This window comes from Thalia democratica, chromosome 2 (genome assembly GCF_965202585.1).
Source record: "Thalia democratica chromosome 2, ktThaDemo2.hap1.1, whole genome shotgun sequence".
Classification (NCBI taxonomy): domain Eukaryota; kingdom Metazoa; phylum Chordata; class Thaliacea; order Salpida; family Salpidae; genus Thalia; species Thalia democratica.
The window spans coordinates 100,994,250-101,020,804 of record NC_139166.1 but is presented as its reverse complement, the minus strand read 5'-3'; the positions used below and the strand labels follow the sequence as shown (position 1 = coordinate 101,020,804).

Genomic DNA, 26,555 nt, shown 5'->3' with positions numbered 1-26,555 from the left:
AAATAAGTGGCTAAATTAAATTCAAAAAAAAAAAGTTAATTTCAGACAAGTTTGTTTACTACAGGTTGGTGTAAAGTTCTTAAACTAAATTAATTTTAGTAACTAACAATGAAGAATTTTTAAAGCGAAATTGCGATGAATCTAAATATCAATACTAGCCACTTAAAGACAGTATATTAATAAATTTTAATTATGAAATACTTAAATTTAGATGTTTTGTACAAATTTGTTTCTAAACTTTAATATATTTGAGATTTCTATTCCTAATATATGATTTTTAATTACTTCCATTTGATTATTTGCTTTACAACTGTTTGCTGACCTTTGATTTAAGTAATTTTAAACATATATTGTCGTTATTCTCAATAAAAAAAGAAACTTTAGTTTTAGTTTCCGAAAAATTCTCAACTATACAGTGTACGTGAAATATATAAACAAAATCTTTTTAGGTTACCAATACAACAAACATACATTATTTAATTTAATTTAAGCAGACTGGTTGTAATAAATAGAGATATAAATCATAATTGTTACTTATAAAACTAAATAATTGAAGCAGTGCAAAAACATACATTTGTTTGTAACAACTTAAATATTCTTTAAAATATGATAAATATTCTAATACTCTTTTAGTAAGCTAGTTATATTTCAACCCTTTTTAACAAAACCATTATTTTTAGCTTAATATGTTAAAATAATATATTATTAGAGAAAAGTGTTACAGTTAATTTTTTTTAATGCATTGGCATAACTATTTGCTATTAAGCATTGTACTAATTTACCCAACAAAACCAGTTTTTGACAAAACAAAAGAATTAGCTACAAAATTTGTGTGTTAAAAATTATTTAAAACTGAACAAATCTATTTTAATAGACAAGACAAGTACATAAAAAAATATCTTTATCTGTTTTAAACAGTAATGAAGTCTAATATTTTAGTTAATACAACATTTAACTAACATATAACACAACTAACACATTTTACAAACATAAAGTAACATAAGCTATAATTAAAACTTGTTACCAACAAGCTACGCTACGTATAGAAAGTAAAAATACCGAAGTATGAAACTTCTCCTTTAACAAAAACACCTTTTCTACTTTTTTTATTTTACTAACTTCAAACAGTAGTAAAAGATTTTTTAGTGCAGATTATTATAAATAGTAAAAGATTAGAAAAAAGATTACGGAATTTTTAAAAGAACAATTAAAACAAATGATTTGAAGTTTAAAAGTAAAAGTTATCAAATTAGTTCCATTGCTTACTTACAATTTAATTCGATTTATAACTATAAACAATTTCTATAAAGATATTATAATTCGTTTATAGTAGCCGATTTTTATTTTAAAAATACTTTGGGGGTCGTATTTTTTGACCCTTTTTTAATAAATACGAAAAAAGTAACTATTCTAATACTTGAGTTCGTTTTTCACCCTAAAAAATATTTCGACTTTATCACAAACATTATTTTTAAGAAAACAATTTATCAGGATCAAACTACAAAATACTATGCTGTCTTTTGTTACAAGTGTTTATATAAGCTTTTTTTAGGAGTGTAAGTATTTTTAAGTATTCTATTACGATAATATGCAAATGTTTGCTATACTATATTACATTCGTTTTTTTCTCGTTTTATTAGTTTAACATACTTATTATACATAATAGTACAGGACTCGGCAGATTTTTTTAAATAACGGGCCGTAATAGATTAAAACTAAATTTAAAAAGCTTACGTAAGTGTATAATTAAAAAAACTGTCTAGAAGTTTAAATGTTATCGTTATCAAATTAGTTCCATTGCTTACTTACAATTAAACTCGATTTATAATTACTATTTACATCTATAAAGATGGTGTAATTTAATTGCAGTAGATATTTTCTATTTAAAAGATACTTTAGAGGCCGTAATGTTTGACCTTTTTTTAATAAATAAGAAACAAGTTACTACTTCAACAATTGAACTCGATTTTAAACTTAAAAACATTTTGGACTATCAATAGCGCTTATCACAAAAATTAGAATGTCTGTTTAAGAAAAAAATTTATCAAGTTCAAAAAACTGTTTTCTACAAGTATTTGCATAAATATTTTTCCGGAGTGAGAGTTTTTTAAGTATTCTACAATAAGCATAAGGATAAACTTGTACATAAATTTGGTAACTAGTTTTTCACTTTTGTTCCTTTGTAGTTTTTTTATTTTTTATTACTTAGTTTTTTTCGATTCTTTTTAAGTCGCAAATAACCTTATATAACATTTTTTAGATATTTTACAGATTTATTAAGCATTGCTTGCTGTTTGTAAACCTTATATTATGAATAGTTTGTAAATTCACTGAAAAATTTTTTTATAAGATATATTCTGCTAACTTTTTACAATTTTTTGGTCGTACAATATGACACACGTATCTTAATTTCAAGTATTAATGTAAAAAATTATCTTAAATTTATTTTAAATAGCTGAATAAGCAATTATTATCATAAAGTATTAGTTTTACTTACGTTTTATTATAATTTTCAAAGGTATGTAAAATCAGCATTAAGTTTGCAGTTAATTTTCTACTTTTTATAAGTTTTTTAATAAATTACTAACTAATAAAAAAAAATAATCTAGTACTTACGACCAAAAATAACAAAATAAAAGTTATTGAAAGTAAATGAACAAATTATACTTTTGAAGTGTATAATGAGATTGTGTAATAAATTTAATTATGCGAACATTTTCCATTTATCTTAATTTTCAAAATAACTTCATTTGAAAAAAAACTCCAATGTGTATCTTATCGACTTATAAACTTTTTAAATGATAAAAATGTATAAAGAAAATTAAAAGCAACGTAGTTTTTGTATTTTTTTAGTACTATGCATTTGGTTTTTAAGAGATTTAGTTGAACTAAATCTGATTAAATTTTACATAAATAAATTAAGTTAAGAAAAATCATATACCAGTTTCTGCGTTCTTTGGTCTATATTTAATTTAAAAATGTTGGTAAGATATTGTGATGATACAATGCTTTCTTAAATCTTCTAGCAACATAAGATCGTAAAGTTTTTGGTTTCTGCTTCTAATTTATCATATTCATATTTTATGCCTATCAGAGAGCTCCACAGAAAAGAATGTTCCTTCTACAAGAATTAGCTAGATTGGCATGTTTTGGTTAAAACAGCAAGTTAGTTAATATATAATTGTTCTGGACATTTTTTATTTCGACCTTACAGACTTGGGAAGATTAAATAAAACTAATAAACACCCATTAATATTGATAAATGATTTCAATTTTTAAACAGTTTGAGTTTTATACAACTTTTAGTTTATTTGAAACTTTAATGTGTTTTTTAGAACAAGTTCTATCAACCGACAATTGTTTTCTAATAGCTTTTTGAACAAACATTTAAAATTTTATATTATTTTATTATTTTTAGCTAAACTGTCCGTAATAATTTCAACAAAATAACTAATGCTTCAACGTATAGTCACTGGATGCTGTATACGTTAAAAAATAATTGTTATTTACAAAATTAAACGAACTAGCTTCAAATCTAGAATTTTGTTTATTAATGTTTTAGAGAAAAAAAAACGTTTAGAAAAATTATTAAACTTAAACCAGACAAAAGTAGCCTTACACAAGTCGTATTAAAAAGCTAGTAAAACAAAACATTTTAAAGAAATTTCAAAATATCTTTTAATTACTAAATAAAACTAAATGAAAACTAAATTACTTACTAAATTAAAATTACTTTGAAACTTAGTTGTCGCTTAAGGACAACTTGAAAAACTAGCGAAATAAAAATTAAGTACTTTATTAAACTATAGTTGATGTTTTAAGACCAGCACAAATGTTGAGTTTGTTTTCAAAAAAATCTTTATTTGTTGTTATAAACTAAAACGTCATTATCAAAATACTTTAAATTATAAATGTTTTTTAGTAAAGTTTTAGTGAACTTTATTTGTGTAAGGCGAACAAAAGAGCTAAGTTAAAATTTAGTTGTTGTGTTTTTTCTAGTACACTGGTATTTTTGTTTAGGAAAACTTCAGATTTAAACTAATATTTTCAAACACTTAGTTGGACTAAGCTTTCTAAAAAACATTTAAAAAACTAACTTATTATGTTAGAATTTTGGTGAACATCAGTTTACAAAAAAAAAAACATTTTTATTTTATCAGGAGAAGAAAGTCTTCTAATATTTGCCCCAAACTTTTAAATACTTTTTGCTGGAAAATTAAGATTTTTAGATTGTAACAACACTAAGCCTAAACATAATAGACTAAAAACTTTTAGTGTTTTTAATAGTTAAATATAGTAGACATGAAAACTAAATCAATTAATAAATATAAATTTACAATTCACACTGTGCTACTTGTGTGACTTATTAACAGCACAGAAACTATATTGAGGTTGTACTTTACTTGATTGAACCAAATCAAAATTTAACATTTTCATTAATGAATTTTTAAATATATTTTTATGCAAACATATATTTTATTTAAATCTTTCCGAAGAGCTCTAAAGCAATTTTAGCTTGCTTTCTATACCTATGCAAAATATTAATAATTTTAAAACTATAATATCAACTCAGTTTTGTTTTAGTCAAAAGTGTCAATAAGTCTTTAATTGTAATAATTCTTAATACTGAAGTATATTAGTAACATCCATGCGTATATCGAAAAGTACACTTTGGAACTATCTTTAAATATTATTAATAGTTTCTTTTTTTTGCAGTCAACAACATTAGTATTAAAATTTTTCTAAAAGCTTTTATTGATGCAGAAGAAAAAAAAATAATTTGTATTCAACAATTTTTAAAGTCGTTTTATTTTATGTCCTAAAGTTTTTTTCAAGACTTAGTGTTTGCACAATTGAAATTTCTATAAATTAGGGGTGGCAACTTTTCTGGTAAACGGCCAGACTCAACAAAAATAAATCTTAGCGAGCTGTGAAAAACTATGCTATAAAGCAAAAAATGTTATAACAAGAGACTCAATAAAAATTATCGTGTAATAAAAATTGTATTAGGACCACAATTCAACCTAATTGTTCTTAATGTGCTCACTTTTATTTGTTTTGATAAGTCGTTGTAACTAGATATACGTTGCGGACCAGATGTTTTTGTTGGCAGGTCTGATCCGGGCTTCACTATTCGTCAATTGAGACCAACAATACTCTTAAAATTAATAAAATAAACACCACATTATTGATATAACATTTGTTGTATATGATTGTTGGGCTTCTTTTATATCGAGGACGTAAAAGCCAAATGATAAAGTTCAGCTAAGATTAATTGTAAAGGCATGGTTAATAGGTACTCTAAATAAGTTTATAAGCACAAAGTTACAATAAGTTTGGTTATATTTAAGCTTAAATGACGGAGCTGAACACTGTGGTAGAATAGTTAAAATAAAAAAGCAATGATCAAGTTGTAAAAAGAACTAATGTATTTATTTCAGGTCCTGCAAGTTAAAAGAACGTTTATCTAAAACAGTGGTCGTCAAGGTGTACACGAAACATTTTTAGGGGTGCACAAAATTTTGAGATTACAAAAAAAATACATAGAGTTAGATTAAGTATGTAGTTAATATTTAAAAAAGTATTTAAAGAATACTGAACTGGGGATTTTGTAGTATTTGCGGAGAAGTGTTCAATTAATAAGTATGTAAGACAAAGCCATATAATTAAATAATCATTGTGAAACTTAGGTAAAACAAATAAAGAGGTCACTTAATACAAGGATCAAATATAAAGTTTCAGCTTCAGTTGTTAAATGGTTTGCATGTAAATACAAACTGGGTTATGACTTTTAAGGAGAAATGCACTAATAAAAGTATTTACGTAGTCCCACCACTAGCAACACTTATTAAAATTAGATCTTGGGGTGCACCAATTTTATTTTTCGCAGCTTGGTGTACAAAGAATTTAATTAGCTTGACGACCACCGATCTAAAAGACTTACTTATCAAAAAAAAGTAGTATAATTTTAACTTGTTCTATATTATTGTTCATGTTATATTTTCTACTACTTCATTACCTGTTGTGAACTCTTGTTGGCGGATCGAACCACTTAGTAGTTAACAGGTTGGGCTCTTTCTGCAGACATTTACGGGCCGCTCAACTTTATATACTTTCTATTATTTCCTTAGATCAAACTATACCATTGACAATCTCAACTTAGTTTATACGACTCTTTTTAAAGGGTTGCCACACACTCAGGGAATTTTCAAGTTAAAGAAATTATCAGGGAGCTTTGATTCATTATTTAAACTCAGGGCAATTTTGATTTTACTAAAAATTTCAGGATTAATTTAAGATTTTTTAAAAATCTCAGGGAAATTTTTTTCTAGATCTATAATGAGATTTACTTGATCCAGTTTCATATTTTTGTTCAAAACAGTTAACATTATTTATAATTTAGAATTAGCCTTGCGGCTAGTTCTTAAAATTAACATTGTAATATTTTGATAAATATTAAAAATTTCAAGGATTTGAATAAACTCAGAAAGGTTTAAGGTTACTCAGAGAAGATTTTTAGACACCAAAAGTGGCAACCCTAAATTTATTATTCAATTTTGTTATGAAGCCTGAAGGTTGTACAGTTAACATAACTATTATTTTACTACTTATATTTTTGGCTGTTTAAACCAGGGTTCCCCAAAGATGTACATACGACCCCTTCGGGTCCATAAGTTGCATATTTTCAGTGCTGGGACTAGTTAAATGACCATAATTTGAGACTTACACTAGATACTCTGAAGCTGATGGGTAAAAAAAAGTTTTTAAGGATAGTTTTCTGAGAAATCTTATTGAATGAGTTTATACTTTTTTTCAGAGGGCTTTATGAAACAAAGTTTGGAAAACCCTGGTTTAAACTGAAACTCCCTTTATTACTTATGGAATTTAAATTTATTTAATATAACAATCTTTATTCAGGAGTTAAATTTTAATGATGTAACTACCTTTTCAAACTACCCTTTTTTATATAATACGTGAATCATTTAGTTTCTTTGTAGGTAATGGTTAGTGAGAAAAATTGTCTAAACCTTATCCAACGTATTATAACAACAACATTTTGATTCATAAATTAGTGTTTTATTTACAATTAACAAGCACGAATAACATAACAATTTACAACGAATAAAATATTTTGTTTTTATTAATAACATGACTGCATAAATCCCGTATGTTAACACAAATTCAACTTTTTGTATAAATAGGCAACAAAATTTTCCCCCCTTTTTGTTGGAATACAATCAATACAACTCCCGCTAAAAAATCTTAGTTATTAGTTTGTGAAAACTAATTTATTTTTAGCAGGAATTTTTAATTAACGCGTTATCGGTGTCAAAAATTGAGCTCAACAAAAATAATTTTTATAGTAAATATTTTTTTATAAGGTAGATAAGACAAGCCAAGCTTCAAAGTTATAAAAAATATTTTAGAAACTCTTAGAAAGTTTATAAAATGAAAATCCAGACAATTGACTGAAAGAAAAACTTTCAGGCAAAAAAAAGTTTTTAATACCATGACTTTGTATAAAAACACAATTGATTTTTTTTGTGTTCTTATTTTTTGGTAATTAATGATAAAAAACTCCTACTTTACTGAAACTTGAATAATGTTGACTTGCCCCTAGTTGATGTATATGTTTAAACAAAATCAATCCAAATAATTCCAAAATTATTCAAACACAATTGATTAAACAACACATGTAAAATGCACAGTGAAATTCTATAGGCGTGGAATTTAAAAAAAAGTCCAAAAATGTTCATTTTTCTTAATAAAAACATTTTTATTTATATTAATCACATTAATGACAAAATTGAAACGCTCTTAGCGAAAAGACATGATTTATGTTGAACACATTTTTTGTTTGGAGGTAGCTTTCTATATGTGCTCTCTTATTCTGGAGTGAGATATTCAATAAAAACACTCTGTAGTAGAAGATAGAAATTTTCAGCAAAAAATTTATAGGTAAATTTGAATAAAAAAGCAAAAATACTTCTCTTTTTTTGCTGAAAATGTTGGAAAAAAGCACAATCGTTTGAAATAGAAAAACGCACCTTACTTAATTAGAAGCGACTTTAAAAATAAAATCGCAAGAATTATGTCTTTATGATGTAGGCTAAGAGCATTTCAAAATGCAATAACATGATTGTTTATTTATTATATATATATACTTGTATAGCAGGTAAATATCAAGTGCAAATTATTCATTCGTATGATATTCATACACATATATTTGTTTCTTTTAAATAAACAAATAATTTAACTTAAATATGTATTGCCCACGCCATTTGATTTCACTATGCACACAATTAAGATTTTTGTGAAATTTAAAATAAAATTTAAGAGAGAGATGATTGTCAAGCTCAATTTTGTTTAATGGTTTTTAATTTCAATAACGCAGACCTTCGCGAAAATTGCCTAAAAAATTGAATTTTTTTTTTTAATAATAAAGTGGTCCACCGCAAATGTTTTTATAGAGGTTTTTTGTCAGGAATATTTTTTTTTTCACTTTTTTAATCGATTTACAGCGGAGTTTGATCTAATTATAGTTTCAAATGCAGTCATGTGTAAGAAAGAGGATATTATTTCGAAATAAAAGAACATTGTTTAAATGAAGAATGTATAAATATATATATAAGGTATTTTCGAGCTGTAAGCAAAGAAGCATGCCGTATGAACAAAAAGCTCAAAAAAATAAAAATAAAATAATTTTCTTGTTAATATGTGTGTGTGTTAAAACGAACTTAGTAACTAATAAACGAAACAAGTTTTAAAGGGGACCCAGGCAACCGCTAAAGATGGTTGCCTAGTAACCCAAGGGGCCCTAGTGAATGGTAACCATGTAATACGGTTGCCTGGTTACCATAATGTTACGGTCGCCTAGTTACCGAACCAGTCGGGGCCGCTGTTGTTCTGGTTGCCATAGGAACCGCCGTAATCCTGACTTTTGAAATACTGAGGCATCGCCGCTCCCCACTGTTGCATGCCGCCTCTGTTGGGAAGTTTTATTTGTTTTAATCATTGCTTTAATTAAACAACTAGAAAAACCTACAAAAAGTTTGGTAAAAATTTTTACACCATAATAACCAGCCGACTTAAGCCCAGTGTGTGCTAACCACACAACTTAACAGATATATTAAACATATATCATTAATTTTTACCTTCCAACACCACCCATGTTCCTGTTTCCGCCCGACTGCATGTTTCCCCTCCTGTTCTGATTGGAGTTGCTCATCATGCCGCCCTGCTGCTGGCGGTAATCACGTGATCCGAATCCTGTTGATTGGTAATAATGGTTGGTAATAAGAAAAACATTCAGGAAAACGTAAATTTTAGAGAAAAACTTATGACCAAGTCTAACATTTAGCTTGATTTTTCAGCTTTATATTATGTTGCAAGCTTTAACTTTTCACTAACTTTAATATCCTGTTGATTTCACTGGTTTAAAATAATTACGATGAGAAGTAACTTAAAACTGCAACCATGTGCAGGGTTCCCTCTAAAATTCGAAAACAAAGTTTACAGGAAAATTCGTAAAATATGGTTAGTTGATAGGGGATCGTAATTTCTAGGTATTTTTCAGATTATTGCAAATTTATAGGGAAGTGGGAACCCTGCATACAGTTCATTCATTGGTTGCTTGGTTGGATGGTGAAAATTTATAACAGAGTCTAACATTTAACTTGAATTTTCAACACGGAACTACAAATGTTGCAGACATTAACTTTTCTATAGCTTCAACATTAGAGGAGTTTCCAAAAACACATTTATTTTTTGAACGTTTTAACTTATTCTACAGTTGTAAATAATTTCTGCTCACAATTAGGGTAAGTCAAACAGGGATTAAAAAAATTATTTGAATACCTTCCTACTATCTTTACAGGAAAAATTGCGACATTTATTCAGTAAATCAATATTTTAAAAAAATATTAAGAATAAATTTATAAATTGCGTTGGCAATTTTCAAAAATATAAGTCAGAAATAAAAATAATCAAACAAACCTCCGTTGAATTTCCTGGCGCCGGTCCTCGGTTTTCCCTTCTGGTGGGTCAATGCGATGTTTTCGAGCCACTGCGGCACCTCCTGCCTGGCTTCTGAAAGCAAATCGACAAGATCCTTCACTATGTTGCGATTGTTATCGTTGAAAAACGATGTTGCAAGTCCTGAAGGATAATAATACAATAAATTATGTAAATATAATATTTATTATTTCACTATGTTGCGAAGTTTGTAATGCAAATACTAAGTAAAATATTATTCAAAATTTTAATTTAGATTTGCAACATAAAATTGTTGTCCTAAAAATTAAAATATTAATATTAAATTAATTATATTTCTTTATGTTGTCGTTGAAAAACGATGTTGCGAGTCCTGTGTGATAAGTAAATTGATAATTTCCTTAAATAAGTTATGTTGAACTAATCAAGCACACATAGTTAAGTTTCAAAATCTATCTTATAAACCTTTCATTTTTAAATTTCTCAACTGAACTTGATATCATTTCTTCTTTTTTGAACTAAGTGAGTTTTTCAACCAGTTTTAGGAATAAATCTATTCTCACATAATACTTTTATTTTAAATTCTATGTTTTTGAAAATTATCAAAACTATGAGGTTGTTAATTCGAATTACATGTTTTAAAAAGATATTTTATTCATGACAGACATATGAGAAAAACAACGTCTAGTAGACGAATGATAGGTAAAAACATTAGTCATCATTTTTCCATTCTTAAGTTTGATGTTTAACAGTTCGTTAACATACAGTATTACCCCAAAACTATAAATCAAAAATTTTAATGATGTTAATCAAAAAAACATATATTGATTTTTTATATTGAAATTATGTGGCTTTGTTGTGTAAACATGATTAAGTAAGGATGTAACTGACGTAATTAACAGATCAAACTGCACTTGAAAGCATTACGAGTGCAAAACACTTTATTGCGTTGATTTATGTGAGTATTGCGTTCTGTGGTGGAAAACTTAATTTTGCTTTTTAGGATTTTATTGCGTTTATACGTAAAATAGCGTTCATGTGTTGGTATGCCCCCTATTTACAAAATGAAGAATTTTTTATAAGTTACCAGTGGAAAATTTTAATTGAAATAAACAACACTGTTTGTTTTTATTTATTATTAATATTATTTGTTTTTAAACCAGTCTTTTTTGAAAATGGTATCAACTAACATTTGATCAACTAACATTGTATGTGAATACTTGTGATTTTGTTATTTCAAATGAAAATTCAAGCTCCTCAGCTGTGCATTTCAAAGGTCTCTTATTTGGAAAAGAGAAATTTAACACAATACTCTATTACCAGAGCTTAACAATTTATTACATTAAGATGAGAAACATGTTTAAAACAAGACATAAATTTTGTAAACATTTGTCTAGACATAATACAATTCATATTTTACAGCATTCATTAGTAATTAGCTTAAACAATGAGAAAATTATATTTTGCATTGTTTATTTTTCTTTGTAATGCTAATAATAAACATAAGAACAACAAAAGCCTGTAGAAAAATGATTTAACTTTTTGTTCATATATATTTTATTGCAAGCATTTTAATTTTAATTAAAGGTTTTATACAGAGGCATAAGTGCTTAATTATGTTATTATCTCATATTAGTCACATGTAATTGCCACAATTAGCATACAAACAAATTAAATTACACATTATGTAATTAAGATGATTTTTAAAGCTTAATTGGTTCGGCATTAAAACCTACTGTTTATTTTAGTATTTAATGCATATAAAAATCAATTAGTCGTTATTAAAATATAAAACAGTCGTTCATAATTTAATGTGTCATAGAATAATACTTGTACCCACTGCTTTAAATTATAGATTTAAGTTTTTTTTCTATTGAACACTTTATTGTCTTGAAACATATCTTTCATTCAATCATAATTAAAATTTAATTTTAAACAGCTCATTTAACTTACATAAGCCGTATGAAACACACACAACAAAGATATAACACCAATGTCAAGTATTGTTAATTGAATTTTAGTGGTTTTGGCGTATAAATATGATTAAGGATGTAAATGAAGTACTTGAACCATTAAGTTGCACTTCAACTTTTCTATTAAAGTGTGTTGCATTAACTAACGTAACACAGTTAAACAAAACACTTATTTTATTTATACATGGTTGCCACTCATCAAGCTGAGAAAAATTTCCTGACTTTTCCTGACTTTTTCATGACTTTTTACCAAAATTTTCCTGACTTTTCTAAATCAGTTTTACTTATATAAGTGTTCACTTAGTTTAATAAAATACTACCCAAACTATTTAATATTAAATCCTTAAATTAAAAATCATTTAAAAAAGAATATACTTAAGTAACTGTAAAAAAAAGACATAAAAAAGTAAACTATATATTTTGGGTAGTATTTTATTAAACTAAGTGAACAATTTATATAAGTAAAACTGATTTAGAAAAGCTTTACTTTGTAAAACTGATTTAGAAAACTGATTTAGAAAATATTGATTTAGAATTTACTGATTTAGAAAAGTTGATTTTACTTTGACATAAAAAGTCTATACACATGTGTTCCATTAGAGGAAACGATAAACATGGTAGCAAACGATGTATACTCAAAAGAAAATCTTTCAGTATTGACAAAATCAAAAATTAACAAAAAAGGTATTCAAGAACATACTGAAAACTTGCTCACAGAGCATCTTCTGTTTTAATAATCAAGTATTCAAACAAATAGATAGACTATCTATAGGATCGCCATTGGCCCCCCTTTTGGCCAATTGATTCGTTAGCAAATTAGAAACAGGTCTTCTAAATGAAATTCAACCTAAAATGTACACGAGATATGTGGACAACATTTTTACTATCTTCTCAAATGAAGAAATGGCAAATGAATTCAATCAAAAATTAAGTACTCTACATCAAGATCTTGTTTTCACAATGGAAACAAGTACATCAAATAAACTTCCTTTTTTTGACATAAGTGTTAAGCTGGAAGAGAACAGATTTACTACCTCAATTTACAAGAAACCATCAAACACAGATGTTCTATAAAATTTTCACTCTTGTACCCCGCAATCATGGAAGAAAAACTTGATCAGAAAATTGTTCATCAGAAACAAAAGATTAGTGTCAGAAGAACTACAGAACCTAGAAACAAATAGAATAAAGAATCTTCTTTTGAGAAACGGTTATCCGATTAATTTCATAAACAATGAAATAGAAAAACTTCAAAAATTAGAAGCTAAGCCACAAATTTCTAAACAACAGTATTTAACAGTTCCTTATATAAAAAAGGTTTCAGAAAAATTGAGCAGAAATATAACAAAAAATTTGGAAACAATTGGAATTAATATCAAAGTAGCTTTCAGAACATCTAAAGTTGGAAACTATTTTTCATTGATAAAAAAGATCAACAAACTCTACAGAAATTGCATCGTTTATAAGTTTCAATGTCCAGGTGACCTGGATACCCAATATATTGGAGAAACGGAGCGACAACTGTTCGTCAGAATTAAAGAACATACAAAACCTACAAATAGTGCAGTTTTTTCACATATAGAACAATGTAGAATCTGTCAGAATCATAATGATATTTTTAATTGCTTTGAGGTAATAAAATTTTGTAGAAATAGAAATGTTTTACTTACAGTAAAGGCTATCATGATTAAAAAAATTAAACCTAAACTTAACCACCAACTAGGTCCTGATAAAGGATCTAGAATTACTTTTAACATTTATAAATAGTCCATTTTTGTTCTAATTATCTATTTTAGTTTTTATGATTAGTCTGATTAGTTTTATATTGATTGCTTCTATAATTTACTCGTATTTTGTTTGACTAATTAATTTTTGTGAGTATTTATTTTGTTTTGACAAGAAAATTAGTTAAATTTTGAAAGCATTGCTCAATAAACCGTTTAAATGAAAAAAAAATTTGTTATTAGCAATTAATTGGCAGATAAAATCATGTAAACACCTTTCGCTATAAACTATATATCTGTTGTATAAAATATTTCCTATTATCATTTAGTATAAAATTTGTAACAAATAAATATACTTTAAAAACTTAAGTTACTCTACAAAAAATACACATAATAAGTAAATTTAATCTTGGCATATACCTCTCTTATAACTTAATTTATAAATTTAAATAACTTTGAAAAAATTATAAACAGGTAAAGTATACACATTAACTTGTTACATAAAATACTAAACTAACTGCTTAGTTATAAAGAACTCAATTATTTAAACAAAAAACACTTTGATTCTAAAATTATGCTTGATAAACTTTTGTGTATATATCACTGTTTCACTATGGAAATGTCCTTGCTACAGATCATCAATACTAAAAAGCTTACAAAATCTGCTTTTTCAAGCAGGGTACTTGTTCAATAAGTTAATAGAAAATTTTTGCAGTTTTGTAAAGGATATTTTACTAATTGTGAAGGCATTTATACCAGGTGAAGGCATTGGAAACAAAACTAAATACTTTTGTAAATTTATGGAAAATTTTGTAATTTTTTTCTGACTTTAAAGGACTTTTAATTAATTTTTACCATTTGAAGGCTTTGGAAAACAAGGAATTTTGTAAATTTAAACTGACATCAAATTTCCTGACTTTTCCTGACTTTTTTTCAAAACCTCCCATTTTTTCCTGACTTTTCCTGACTTTTGTCTTTTTTTTTAATTTTTCCTGACTTTTCCTGACCGAGTGGCAACCCTGTTTATATTTTAACATTTCAACACTTAATTCACATAAGCTGTCCGTTTAAGAAAGAGTTCAGTTAGTTTTATTATTATTAATTGAACTTTAGTGGTTTAGTGTGTAAACATGACCAAGAATGTAGTTTACGTTATTAGCTTAAATTGTTCTTAAAACATTTTGAGCGCAGAATAAATTATTGCGTTGATTTTTGCAAACATTATGTGAACAGGCAGGCTCTGTAGAGAGCACGATAATGAGTAAAATAGTTATATTCGTCAATGAAAAGCAACTATTTTGTTGCTAATTAAACTTTATGGTGTGTAAACATGATTAAGGATGTAGCCTACGTACTCAAAACAATAGTTGCACTTTAACTTTTTCAAATTGTGTTGCAATACTTACTGTAAATAATATGTCATCTACTCAAGTTCGTTGTTAAGCATATTTAACCAAGACCAATTTTTATATCCTTCTGTGAAGTACCTTATTTTTTGTTTTCAAGTTTAAATTTGTTAAAATCATAAGGTATAAAAAGTTTTGTTACGTGTGGCAGACAGATCAATCAATATACCAACTCAGTATTTATTATGTATGCGTCTGTATTAAATGCGTTGCAATTTATAATTATGATTAAAACTAAATCTATAAGTAATTTAAATCGTTGCGTAATCCTTTTTGCCTCTAACATAAATACACATAATTAACTCAACAACATTTACCCATAACCATTGTCGATTCTTCCGATTCTGTGAACTCTAATATCTATCCCCATTTTACTACCATATATATACATATAATCTTTAACACACCAATCCGAATTGTAATGTATCCAAATATTGTTATTATATTTATTTAATAAACTTATAACAGCCCCCAACTTACTTTTACTTTCATATAAAAAAGTACACCAATAAATTCTCTCCTCGACATAATACACTTTAAATCTTGTACTGTATACCTATTTATACATGTACTTAAAAAAACTTCTTCAAACTCACCAACTTTATCAACTCTTGTTCACCCGCCATCAGAAATTCGAATTGTAATGTAATTCATTCTTATTAACAAACATATATATTAAAACTTTCAACTAACCGACATTACCCACTCTACCGGTTCTTCCGATCCTGTGCACGTACTCGTCAATGTCCGACGGTAAATCGAAGTTGATCACGTGACGCACGTTGGGAATGTCCAACCCTCTAGCGGCTACAGCGGTTGCTACCAGGATGGGGTAGTCCCCTGATCTGAAAGCTGTTAAAGCGTCCTCGCGTTCGCGTTGCGATCTGTTTGGAAGATTGTTGTATTTAGTTGTTAATTTCTTCATTTTTCAGTTATATTTTTATAGTTCATTTAATTTTTGTATAAATTTTGACCTTTAAGGATTGATGTTTCAACTTAAGGATATTTTAATTTAGCCCCGACTACACTTATAAAGAGTTTACTTACACTTAAATGCTACATGATTAATGTAGTCAGGGATATGAATTAATTTTTTTAGCAATTTATATATCAATAGACTGATTATGTTAAAAACAGTTAAGTTATTCACTTATTCGATAAGTCAAGCCAATAGGTAACACTTAATGTTTCTTTTGAAGTGGGGAAAATGAGATTATTTTTTATTCTTAAAATTACATCCTTACTTGTAATTTTTTTCACTAATTTGTCTACACTTAAGCAAATAATTACCAAATACATTTTTTCCATCTTCTTATTTTTTAATAAATCCCCAAATTAATTTAATAATCTCAGGTATTACAAAATCTAGTATTTTACCAAGTTAGTTATTAACTTGTCACCGTCGATAGAAGAACTTCTATATTTTATTACAATAATAAATACTCAAGTAATAACCTGTCACCGTGAATAGAAGTACTCCTGTACTTTCTTGAGTACAAATAATCATCCAAAGCATCAGCGCCTTTCTTCGTTTCAGTGAAGATCAAAGTCAAAGATGATGAATCTGCAGAAATTAAAAAAATCAGGTAAAAATAATATAACGATGATGAATGTAATAGGTTACAGATTATCACAACTGGGATAACTAATACTTAATATTTATTAAAATAGGTAACCTTATCTTTTTTTAATGTAATTTTGTGTGAATATTTGGTTATAGGACAGAAGTTGCATTTGATAACAACTATTAGTCTAAATATTCAGTTAGTTTAAAATATTAAAATTAAATTAACATTATTAAAATACAAACCAGTAGCATTGATGAGATCAAGAAGGAACTTGTGTTTTTCTTTCTCGTCCACCCAGATGACCTTCTGCGTGATGTTAGTTGAAGTACTACCGACCCTTCCGACTGCCAGGAAAATGTAGTTCTCCAGGAAATCCCTGGCGAGCATCTGAATGTCTTTGGGGAAGGTGGCGCTGAACATCAGCATTTGGCGTTTGCCTGAAAATACATTCAATAACATAAATAGTTCAGATAATATGATATAAGTGATTAAGTTAACATTTAAATATACGTGTAGAAAAATTAACTCAAAATAATTAATTTTTAGGAAAAAACTTTTTATGTAATGAATACTGTATAAGGAAGTGTTTTTTTTTTTTGAGGCAAAATTTTAAATTAGGTAATAAAAATAAGCGACTAAGACTTTAAAGCTAACAATGATCTAAATTAACATTTACTTTGGCAATGTTACAATGTAGAATTCATCAAAAGTATTTCAGTACCAAATAAAAATTTCAACTTATACGGACAAAACTTTCAGATTTTAGCTTACTTTAACACTACTAGCTTTAATCTAAGAAAATATGTAGAAGCTATATTCTGATGACAACTCACCTTTTCCGGGCATATCACTCTTTTCAACGATGTCTCTGATCTGGGGTTCGAAACCCATGTCGAGCATACGATCAGCTTCGTCAAGAACAACATACCTATTGAAGTATAGATAGTTAATATCAAATCACCATAGCGTATCATATTAAGTTTTGTCATTTCAAATAAGAAATGTTCAAAACTTTATTTGAGGCAACTTTGCAAACGAGCTACTAAAACTAGCATTTCCTCAAACGCTTAGTCTATATACTAAATATCAATACTGAGTCATATCAAGTTTTTTAAATTGCCTTTTAAAGAATTACTGATCTAGTTTTAATTTAACAATACTTGCAATTGAGCTACTCAAATTAATACTTTTTAAACGTTGTTGTCTTCCAAAGATTTTACTTTGTTTATTAAAATATATTTCAAAGAATAAAACATTCCTTACACAAAAACGTTCATTCAAACCTGATAAACTGGAATCCGATCTTGCCCCTCTTGAGGAAATCGGCCAGCCTTCCGGGTGTGGCGACGAGCAAATGGCAACCTCTGTCCAAATCTCTCATCTGAGCTCCGACGTCAGCTCCTCCGTACACCACGCAGGGTCTGACGTTTGATCTGAAGGCGAACTTGCGCGCCTCATCGTAGATCTGTGATGAAATAATACTTGATAATACTTGTTTGGTTTTATTAAAATTCATTGTTTGAGGAATCGTTTAAGGAATATACTATATTTATAATTCATTGTTGGGGCGCAACTCATTAGATTTAAAGGTCAGTTAAACTAGATCATTATTAGCCTAACTCCAAGATAAACTTCATTGAGAAATATACTCATTATTAACGTGTCGGGATCTTACATAATTAAATTTAGACCCTTTAACTTAATAAGTACTTACTTAACACTTTATACTGGTATTGTACATGTAATAATTACCTGACTAGCCAACTCTCTCGTTGGCGACAGAATAACAGCCAGGGGGAACAACTCTAATTAAATTCAATTTACTTAGTACACATGTAAATATTTACCTGACTAGCCAACTCTCTTGTTGGTGAAAGAATGACAGCCAAGGGGAACAACTTCTTCCTGCCACGCTGGAAGCTCTGGGTTGCCTTCCTGCTTTCTCCAGGTCCTTCCAAGTACAACCTCGAAAGAATCGGCAGCAAGAACGCGGCCGTCTTTCCAGAACCTGTGGTGAGAAGAAAGTTTGGGAAATGATGACTTAATTAGCTTTTAAAACTATATTGAACTTTTATTTTATAGACCAATGTTGAAAATTTACTTGAAAAACTCATAAACATTTTTTTTTAATTGATAGTTTGTAAATATCAATTATTAATCAGCATTTATTACGGCATTAAAAAAATGAATATCTACTTAGTTCAATTTATATTTTATTCTAAACTATATTAATTACAGTTGTCTTTTCTTACCGGTCTGAGCGCAAGCCATGAGGTCTCTCTTTCCAGTGATGATTGGAATGGCGTACTTCTGCACCGGGGTGGGAATCGTGTAGTTGCAGTTGGACAAGTTCAAATCGACGATCTCGCCAAGCTTGCCTTCTTCGAACTGTATGAAGATATTATTATGTGTCAAGGTATCAACAATTATAATAAAGGTAGCAAAGTGGACTATTCTTTATTACGTTTATATTCATTTTGATAAAAGAATTTATTTTTGAGAATAACTTTTAAATCATTCGTTGTAGTACATTAAACATTAACTCGCTCTTACAAATTTCAAGTTATAACTAGGTAATAAAATATACTGCTTCCATCAAATTGCTAACAAATTGAGATAATGATTTTGTTCCAATTGCTTAAATATTAACTGTAGTCGGTAATTACTTATAAGTTGTAGCTTACAATATTGATATGGTCTGATACTTTTACCAGTAAAATGTTTAATACTTATAAATTTAACTCAACAAATAATTCCAAACTTACAGTATTGATGTGATCGGGAACATTTTCACCAGTAGCTTCAACTGGAATGTCTTCATACTTGTCAAAGTTAATACCAGTGTTGCTGAAAAGTATTTAATTTTTATAGTACTAACAAAAAACTTAACCTTTTTGCAAAGTATTTAAAATAAAAAAACGGTCTCTTAAATTTTATAGAAAAACTCTCAAAAAGAAATTAAATATTGAACCTAAGCTTATCAAGTCCTCACTGATCAATGCATTAGGCTTTGGAGTGGTTTCTAAAACTAACTAAAAACAAGTTCTCAAAATGTCAATTAACCTTCCACTGATTAACTTCAGCAGTAAATTTTTGTATAATTTGTATAAAATGTGTTTAAAAAATAAATATTTCAACTTACCTTCCGCTGAACAACTTTTGCTTCATGTTCTCGTCCTCAGCGGTCGGCTTGCTCCAGTCGACGTTGTCACCGTTGAAATCACCGCTTCCTTGTCTCTCGTCCCATTTCTTACTGAGTCTGTCGTCGTGACTGTTGCCGTCGCGCTGGTGGCGAGAGTTCGAGTAACCACCGCCGAAATCTGGGGGGGGGGGGGGCAAAGTTCGAGTTTAGGTGAGGTTATATTATTTAATTATAATTAAAAATTATATATTATCTAAAGGTAATTATTATATAAATCTGGATATGAGGGTTGATTTAAAATGAGTTCTGAATTTAAAACTGTTTAATTTAACTCATAACGAATGAATTTATTTAAAGCTGTTATTTATAACTTTATTCTAACTAAAAAACTTAACATTTAAACATTATTATAATGTCTATATATTACAGAACTTTATCCGGTGGTGAGAATTTGAGTAACTACCGCCGAAATCTGAGGGTGCAAAGTTTAATTTAGGTGAGGTTGTTAGCTTGAAGCCTTAATTTTTAAACTGTTAATGTTAATTTGAAATCTGGATAAAAGGGATTGTAAAAATAAGTTAATATTTTTATTAAAAAAGTTGATTCAAGTTTTTGGTTTTTTTGACTGTGATTTCTAATTTTGTTTAGTCTTCTAGTAATTTGTATTAAATATATGTTTTTATGACTTAAAAAGTTGTGCTAGCCTAATCTGAGGAAATGATAGGTTTAGTGACTGGTTTAGAAATTAAAAATTATCTATTATAATTATCTATCATATCTATAAATTTGTTGTATGTTGAGCTTGCAGCTTCTCAGGTTAAAAATGTGTATGAAAAATACTCAAAAACAGCACTAAAATAACTCAAAAATTTAAATACTGCTATAAGTTTTTATCATCAAGTGTAATGTATATCATGAATCCTGTGTTTGTTATTTATATTTGGTCAGTGTTCAACTTTTCAAGTAAAACAACACTAAATTATACTTTGATAGATTATACTGAAATAATAATAACCTTGAAATTCATTGACTTCATTTTCAAGTATCTATGTACTAATACTAAAGCCTAACACTAGCTGAATCTAATTTAAGTCTAAATATACTTTTCAAAGGTAAATAGGAAAAAATGTTTAATCAACTATTTATATGAATAAATTTTCATTAACTAAAAATCGTAAACTAAAAAAATATCAAGTTTTTAACAATGCAGATTTTAAACAATAAATTTAAACCTAAGTTATTTATAAGTTTTTAGCCAACCAAAATTCAAATAATAGTATAAACTATTTTAGCCTAAAAAAAATTCACATGCTGAGACAATTAAATTAAACCATAACTTAGTTGTGCAAATTTGTAGTAAAATAATAATCATATTATTTATTATTGAATAATAAACTTACGCTTATTATCATCATTAAGCCTTGCCCAGCGATCGGGAACGTTTCCTTGGTCTTGATCTAACAATAAATAAAAGAAATATATATATGGCAGTCTCATATAAACAGTAATTAACTCGTGTAATCAAGCAAATACTCATTTAAATGACTGAGAATCAAGCATAGCATGCAATGCACAGTGGACCTACGAAATAGTAAATATTTAATTTTGATAAATACAAGGTTGCCACTCATTTTTTTCCAAACTTTCTCCAGGTTTTCCAAGTTTTCTCCATGCTTTGAGAAGTACACATTTTTAGATCTATTTTGCCTAAATAGTCAAATTTTAAGTTTTTCTAGGTTTCCAGGTTAAGTGGTAACTATGCAAATAGTTATTCTTATGAACTTACAGCTACAAATTTAGAAAACTATGTCTGTGTAATATGAAATTATCAAATTATTATTTCTACAGGGTTGCCAAATTTTTTGAATTTTCTTCCAGGTTTTTAAAGTACACGTTTTTGGGTCTACTTTTGGTTAAGTCAAGTTTAAGGTTTAAAACTGTACCAAGTAGTATAACAACATTTTAAAGATACTGTAAAGCCACTTTAAATGTGTTTTTTTATTGAAAAAAAAATTTTGACAATAACTAAATTATTTATCATATTTTAAATTTTTGGTTTCAGATCAAAACTTAACTGCTTAATATGTAAAAACTGTTTTAAACTCCAGGTTTTTGGTGATTTATGTTGAAAATTCCAGGTTTTTCCAAATTTTCTCAAATTCCGAGTTTTTTTACCCTAAATTTTCAAATTCCATGTGCTTACAGGATTTTCCAGGTTTTTTCCCTGTTAAAGTTGTGGGCCCACTGTGCCAAACAAATAATCATGCATTATAAATTAAATTGTTATAGATAGACAAAATTACCAGAATATCGAAGTTTACCATGGTAGATGGGTTGACGGTGGTATGTGACACCGAAGGTTAGTTTGGAAGCTACAAAACAAATTGTTGAAGTTCAATGTCAATTGTAATTTTTATTTAGGTGTTTTCACCTTTGTTAGGTGTCATAGTGTATATATATATATATATATAAATTTGCACATTGCAATCAATTATCAGGTCGAAATGTTTACACTGAGTTTTTACGTTAGTTCAGTACAAAACAAATTATTGTATAAAATTCATTGTCAATTGTAATTTTTTAATAAGCTTCATAAGGTCATACTAAAAATATATTTACTCCCACATTGCAATCAAAATCAGAACAACCTTTTATACTAGTTCACTGTAGAAACATTACCAGCAGTATGATGCAATATATTTACTTTTAATAAGTATAAAGGTGTTATTCTATTTGCAAGAATTTATTATTTAACTGAGGATCTTGTTTGATTTATTTCAGACGAGTGAAACATTGTTTTGAAAAAAAAAAACTAATTTTGAGTTGATTATTCTCCTTATTTTTAAGTTAACTTTTATTGTGATCTCAAGTAAAAAGCATAAAGGTATCACTGATATATTTTAGTTTATTTTTGATCTCAGAAAGCCAAACTACAAGGTATGTTTGGTGTGCAAACTTGTGTTTATCACTGAAAACTTTGTAAATTTTAAATTTATGAGAAGTTACATAACAGGTGGTAATAAAAACTTGGTCTGATATGTGTTGTGTGCAACTTTTGGCTTACACCCAAGAACTTTAATCAGAAACACAATAATAAAATTTTTGCTGGGTTGCCATACATCTTGTTTGTCGTGCTTGGAAAGAGTTAAGGAATTTGTTATCAACGTATTTACCTATGGTTTTACCCATGGTTTATTTATTCGTGTATTTACTCATGGTTTACAACTTTTTGGTGAAATTTTGACTATAAAGGTTATATAAAGCTATTTTAAGTTTAACTTTAAATCATTTAAAATAGTCACTCTTTAAATACTGTTAATCAGAATATTTGTTAGGAAACCTCTTTTTCTTTTGATTAGATTGTTTTGAGCCTGAAAAAATGTCTGCTAGGTAGAAGGTATGTTGGAATTTGTTGTTAACAAAATACGCTTTATTGATTGATTACCTTCACATAAAAAAGCATGCTGAATGTTATGAGAATAGTTTGCTACAAAACTTTTTAACCTTTTTTTAAGTTTTGCAAAGTTAATGCTTTAAGCTGTTTTTAAGTTAATTGCCTATTTTGTTAGCTTTGAGAATTGATAGCTTTGAAAAAAAATTATTTAGTTTGTAGCAAACAGTACCTTCACAGAATAAGTTATTTAAATAAAACAAAGTTTTAGCATGCAAAAATACTTATACTAAATTCAAGCTTTCACTAGGTAATTCAATATTCTTTTAAGCCGGTGAGCTATCCAATACAAAACTCTCGATTATTTTGAACATTGAATCACAATTATTTCATGCAGCTTTTAAGCAATAAGTAAAAAATTGAACACACATTACTTAATATTTATGAAAATCAACAAACCTACAAACTACTTTTTTAATGCAAAAAACAATATTAACTCTAAATCTTTATGAACACCATTCTAATAAATTAATATACTTTTTTTAAACATGCAGAAAACAATACAAACTCCAAGTTTTGAATCATAAACACCACACTAAATTTGATATACTTACAGTTGGGACCACTGTTCCAGTTATTCCTGTTGTTATAATTGTTCCTGTTGTTATAACCACGGTTGTTGTAGTCATTGTAGCCACCACCGTTGTTGTAAGGGTTGAAGCTCCTGTTTCCATAATCTGTGCAGTGGTGTTCATTTAGAATGATTGTTTTTGTAGTGTGAATTGCACTATGTTCTTGTAGCTTATCATTGGCTCAAAGGTTCTTTTTTACTTTTTATCAATACAGATAAAAGTAGAAATAAAATTTGCTCACATTTTTTCAGCAAATATTTAAATTTTACCAAGAAAAAGTTTAAGCAAATTAATTCTTATTATACTGTTTGTTTGGTGGATATTTAAACTTGAACTAAAAAACTAACTACGTGTTTGTTTAGAATAGTCACAAAATTTTAAGTTGTTGTTCTTTAGTTATGCCAAGCAAATGCTTAAAGTTAGGCTTTAAAATACATTATTTACATATAACATTTAAACATCTAAATACAAATTATGATTGTGAGTTTACTGTATTGCATGTTTTTTGTTTTGAATAATTAAGCATTTATTTGAAATAAATATGAATGGTACAAGTTTAATAGAACTGATATAGATAAGTTGATGAATTTTAGATTTCTTTTGGTAGATATTATATTTATAATAAAAAAAAATAAAAAAAATTTGACATAATATTTATTTTCAATTCAAAATTTATTAATCACTGGTTTGGGAAGTTTTTAAATTTAAATAATTAAAAACCTAAATATTTTTTAGCAAATATTTTATATTTCCAATTATTTTAAAAACAGACTATTTCTTGGTGGTCCACCATATCCGCCCATCTGCTGTGGTGGCATTCCACCCATGTTGTTGTACCTAAAAAAATAAAAAAAAATTAAATTAATTTTATTTAGCACTAATATTGTTGTACCAAGACAATTTAAAAGTTAAGGGTATATTATATAAAAGTATAGTATATTATATAAAAGTATAATATTATATAAAAAATAAACAAAAAAAACAGTTTTTTTTTTGTTTTTTTGTTAAAAAGTTTTTATTTATTTTTTAAAATTCTGTTCCAACAGAATCTTCTAAATACTGCAAGGAACATTTCCTGAAAATTTAAGGTAGTTATCTCAAAAAACGTAGGAGATAGATTTTCAGTGATTTCTAGTTATTTGCTGTTTTAGTTTGCGCCTCCTATAAGGATCCTATTGTTGGCTCCAACTTTGACCGGCTATAACTCAAAAAATATTTTGAATTTTTTAAATCTGTAAAAAGCATCTTGTAGCTTAGTAAATATTTTATAAAATAAGATCAAAAACCAAAAAAGGGTGTTTACCCCCCCCTATGCCCTTAATTAAATAAATTTCAATCAGAACTAATATTGTTGTACCTAGATAATTTTAAAAATTAATTAAATAAATTTTAATTTGCACTAATATTGTTATACCTAGGTAGATTTTAAAATAATTAGATATATTTTAATCAGAACAAGTGTTGTTGAACATAGATAAATTTAAAAATTAATGAAATAGTTAATTTGTATTATTAATAATGTTATACATATAAAGTATCATTTTTATGTTTTTATAGCTACAAATTTTTAAAATATTTAAATAATTATTTTGTTTAAAAAAATTATTGATTAGTTAATATGTATAATGTTGATAAATTAATCAACTAGCAAGTTGTTGTACAATAAAAATAAAAATGTTGACACTTTAAGTGAAAAAAACAAGCACTCATGATGATATACTCTTATTTTGATGTAAAAATTAAAAATCAAACTTTAAAAAATAACTAAAAATGTACCAGTTCAATATTTCTATACACCTAATACCATTTCTTAAAAATAAAAATTGATCCATGGATATTTTTTCAAGGATATTGTTTTCACAAACCTGAATCCTCCATTGCTATCCTGCATGGGTCCGCCTCCGTAACCACCCATTTGGTTGCCAGGACGACCACCACCCATCTGGTTCCTCATGTGGGGAGGTTGGTACCCTCCAGATGACGTCATTCCTCCTCGGTTGCCTAGAGAAAAATAGTTAACTGTTTGTTTTGTTAACTGGAGGAAAAAATTAAACATTCATTCAATAAATAAAATTATTTTCTGAGATTTAAGAATTTTTTTTACCTGTAAATAATAATAAATTAAATTATAAGTTTTTTTGACCTCTTAAGTTACTTGGAATGAAAGATAAATTTTTATAAATTGTTTGTTATATAGTAAAAAGATTCAACAATTTGTTATTAAATTTCTTTTATACAAAATTCAGAATGATTGTAACTTGTCTCTATTTAACATTGAGCAGCCAAAATGAAAATAAAAATTTTTGATATATTTAGCTGACAGGGAATATGTTGGGCTCACTTAACAATGAGTACTTTTAATCAATATTTTTATTTTCAATTTATTCAAATCAAAGCAACATACTACAAGGTAACTAAATTATTTTACTAATTTTATTTAAATTTTCAACTTATAAATCAACTTACCACTACCCTGCTGTCTAGAGTTGATATCAAGACCAGACATTTGCTGTTCAAGACCCGAAGCTTGGTTGTTGGTTGGTTGAGCCATTATTAATATTTAAATAATAACCTAAACAAATATTAATTATAAACAAAGATATCAAAAATTTAGTTTTGATTTTAAGTATGTTATTTATTCTCACACGTAGAACAATTATTACAAGTACACTATGTATTGACTATAAATTTCATGCTGCAATTATTGTGTAGCAATATATTCATAG

General features: G+C 27.4%; 1 protein-coding gene across 2 annotated transcripts; it reads right to left on the bottom strand.

Moving 5' to 3' along the window:
- Positions 1 to 7,072: 7,072 nt before the first annotated feature.
- On the bottom strand, positions 7,073 to 26,403 carry LOC145830077 (putative ATP-dependent RNA helicase an3). Of its 2 annotated transcripts, XM_082937965.1 has the most exons (17): positions 26,296 to 26,403; positions 25,695 to 25,830; positions 24,602 to 24,666; positions 23,812 to 23,934; positions 21,207 to 21,263; positions 19,807 to 19,984; positions 19,430 to 19,511; positions 18,917 to 19,052; positions 18,512 to 18,672; positions 17,948 to 18,129; positions 17,498 to 17,592; positions 16,907 to 17,101; positions 16,552 to 16,660; positions 15,790 to 15,980; positions 9,997 to 10,158; positions 9,156 to 9,270; positions 7,073 to 8,986 (listed from the first exon to the last, which is right to left on the bottom strand). In XM_082937965.1, exons 1-17 carry the CDS (start codon positions 26,378 to 26,380, stop codon positions 8,875 to 8,877), a joined length of 2,184 nt encoding a protein of 727 aa, XP_082794091.1. In that variant the 5' UTR covers positions 26,381 to 26,403; the 3' UTR covers positions 7,073 to 8,874. The 2 variants fall into 2 exon arrangements, with proteins under 2 accessions (XP_082794091.1, XP_082794092.1); XM_082937966.1 differs by lacking the exon at positions 21,207 to 21,263.
- Between the last annotated feature and the right edge of the window lie 152 nt (positions 26,404 to 26,555).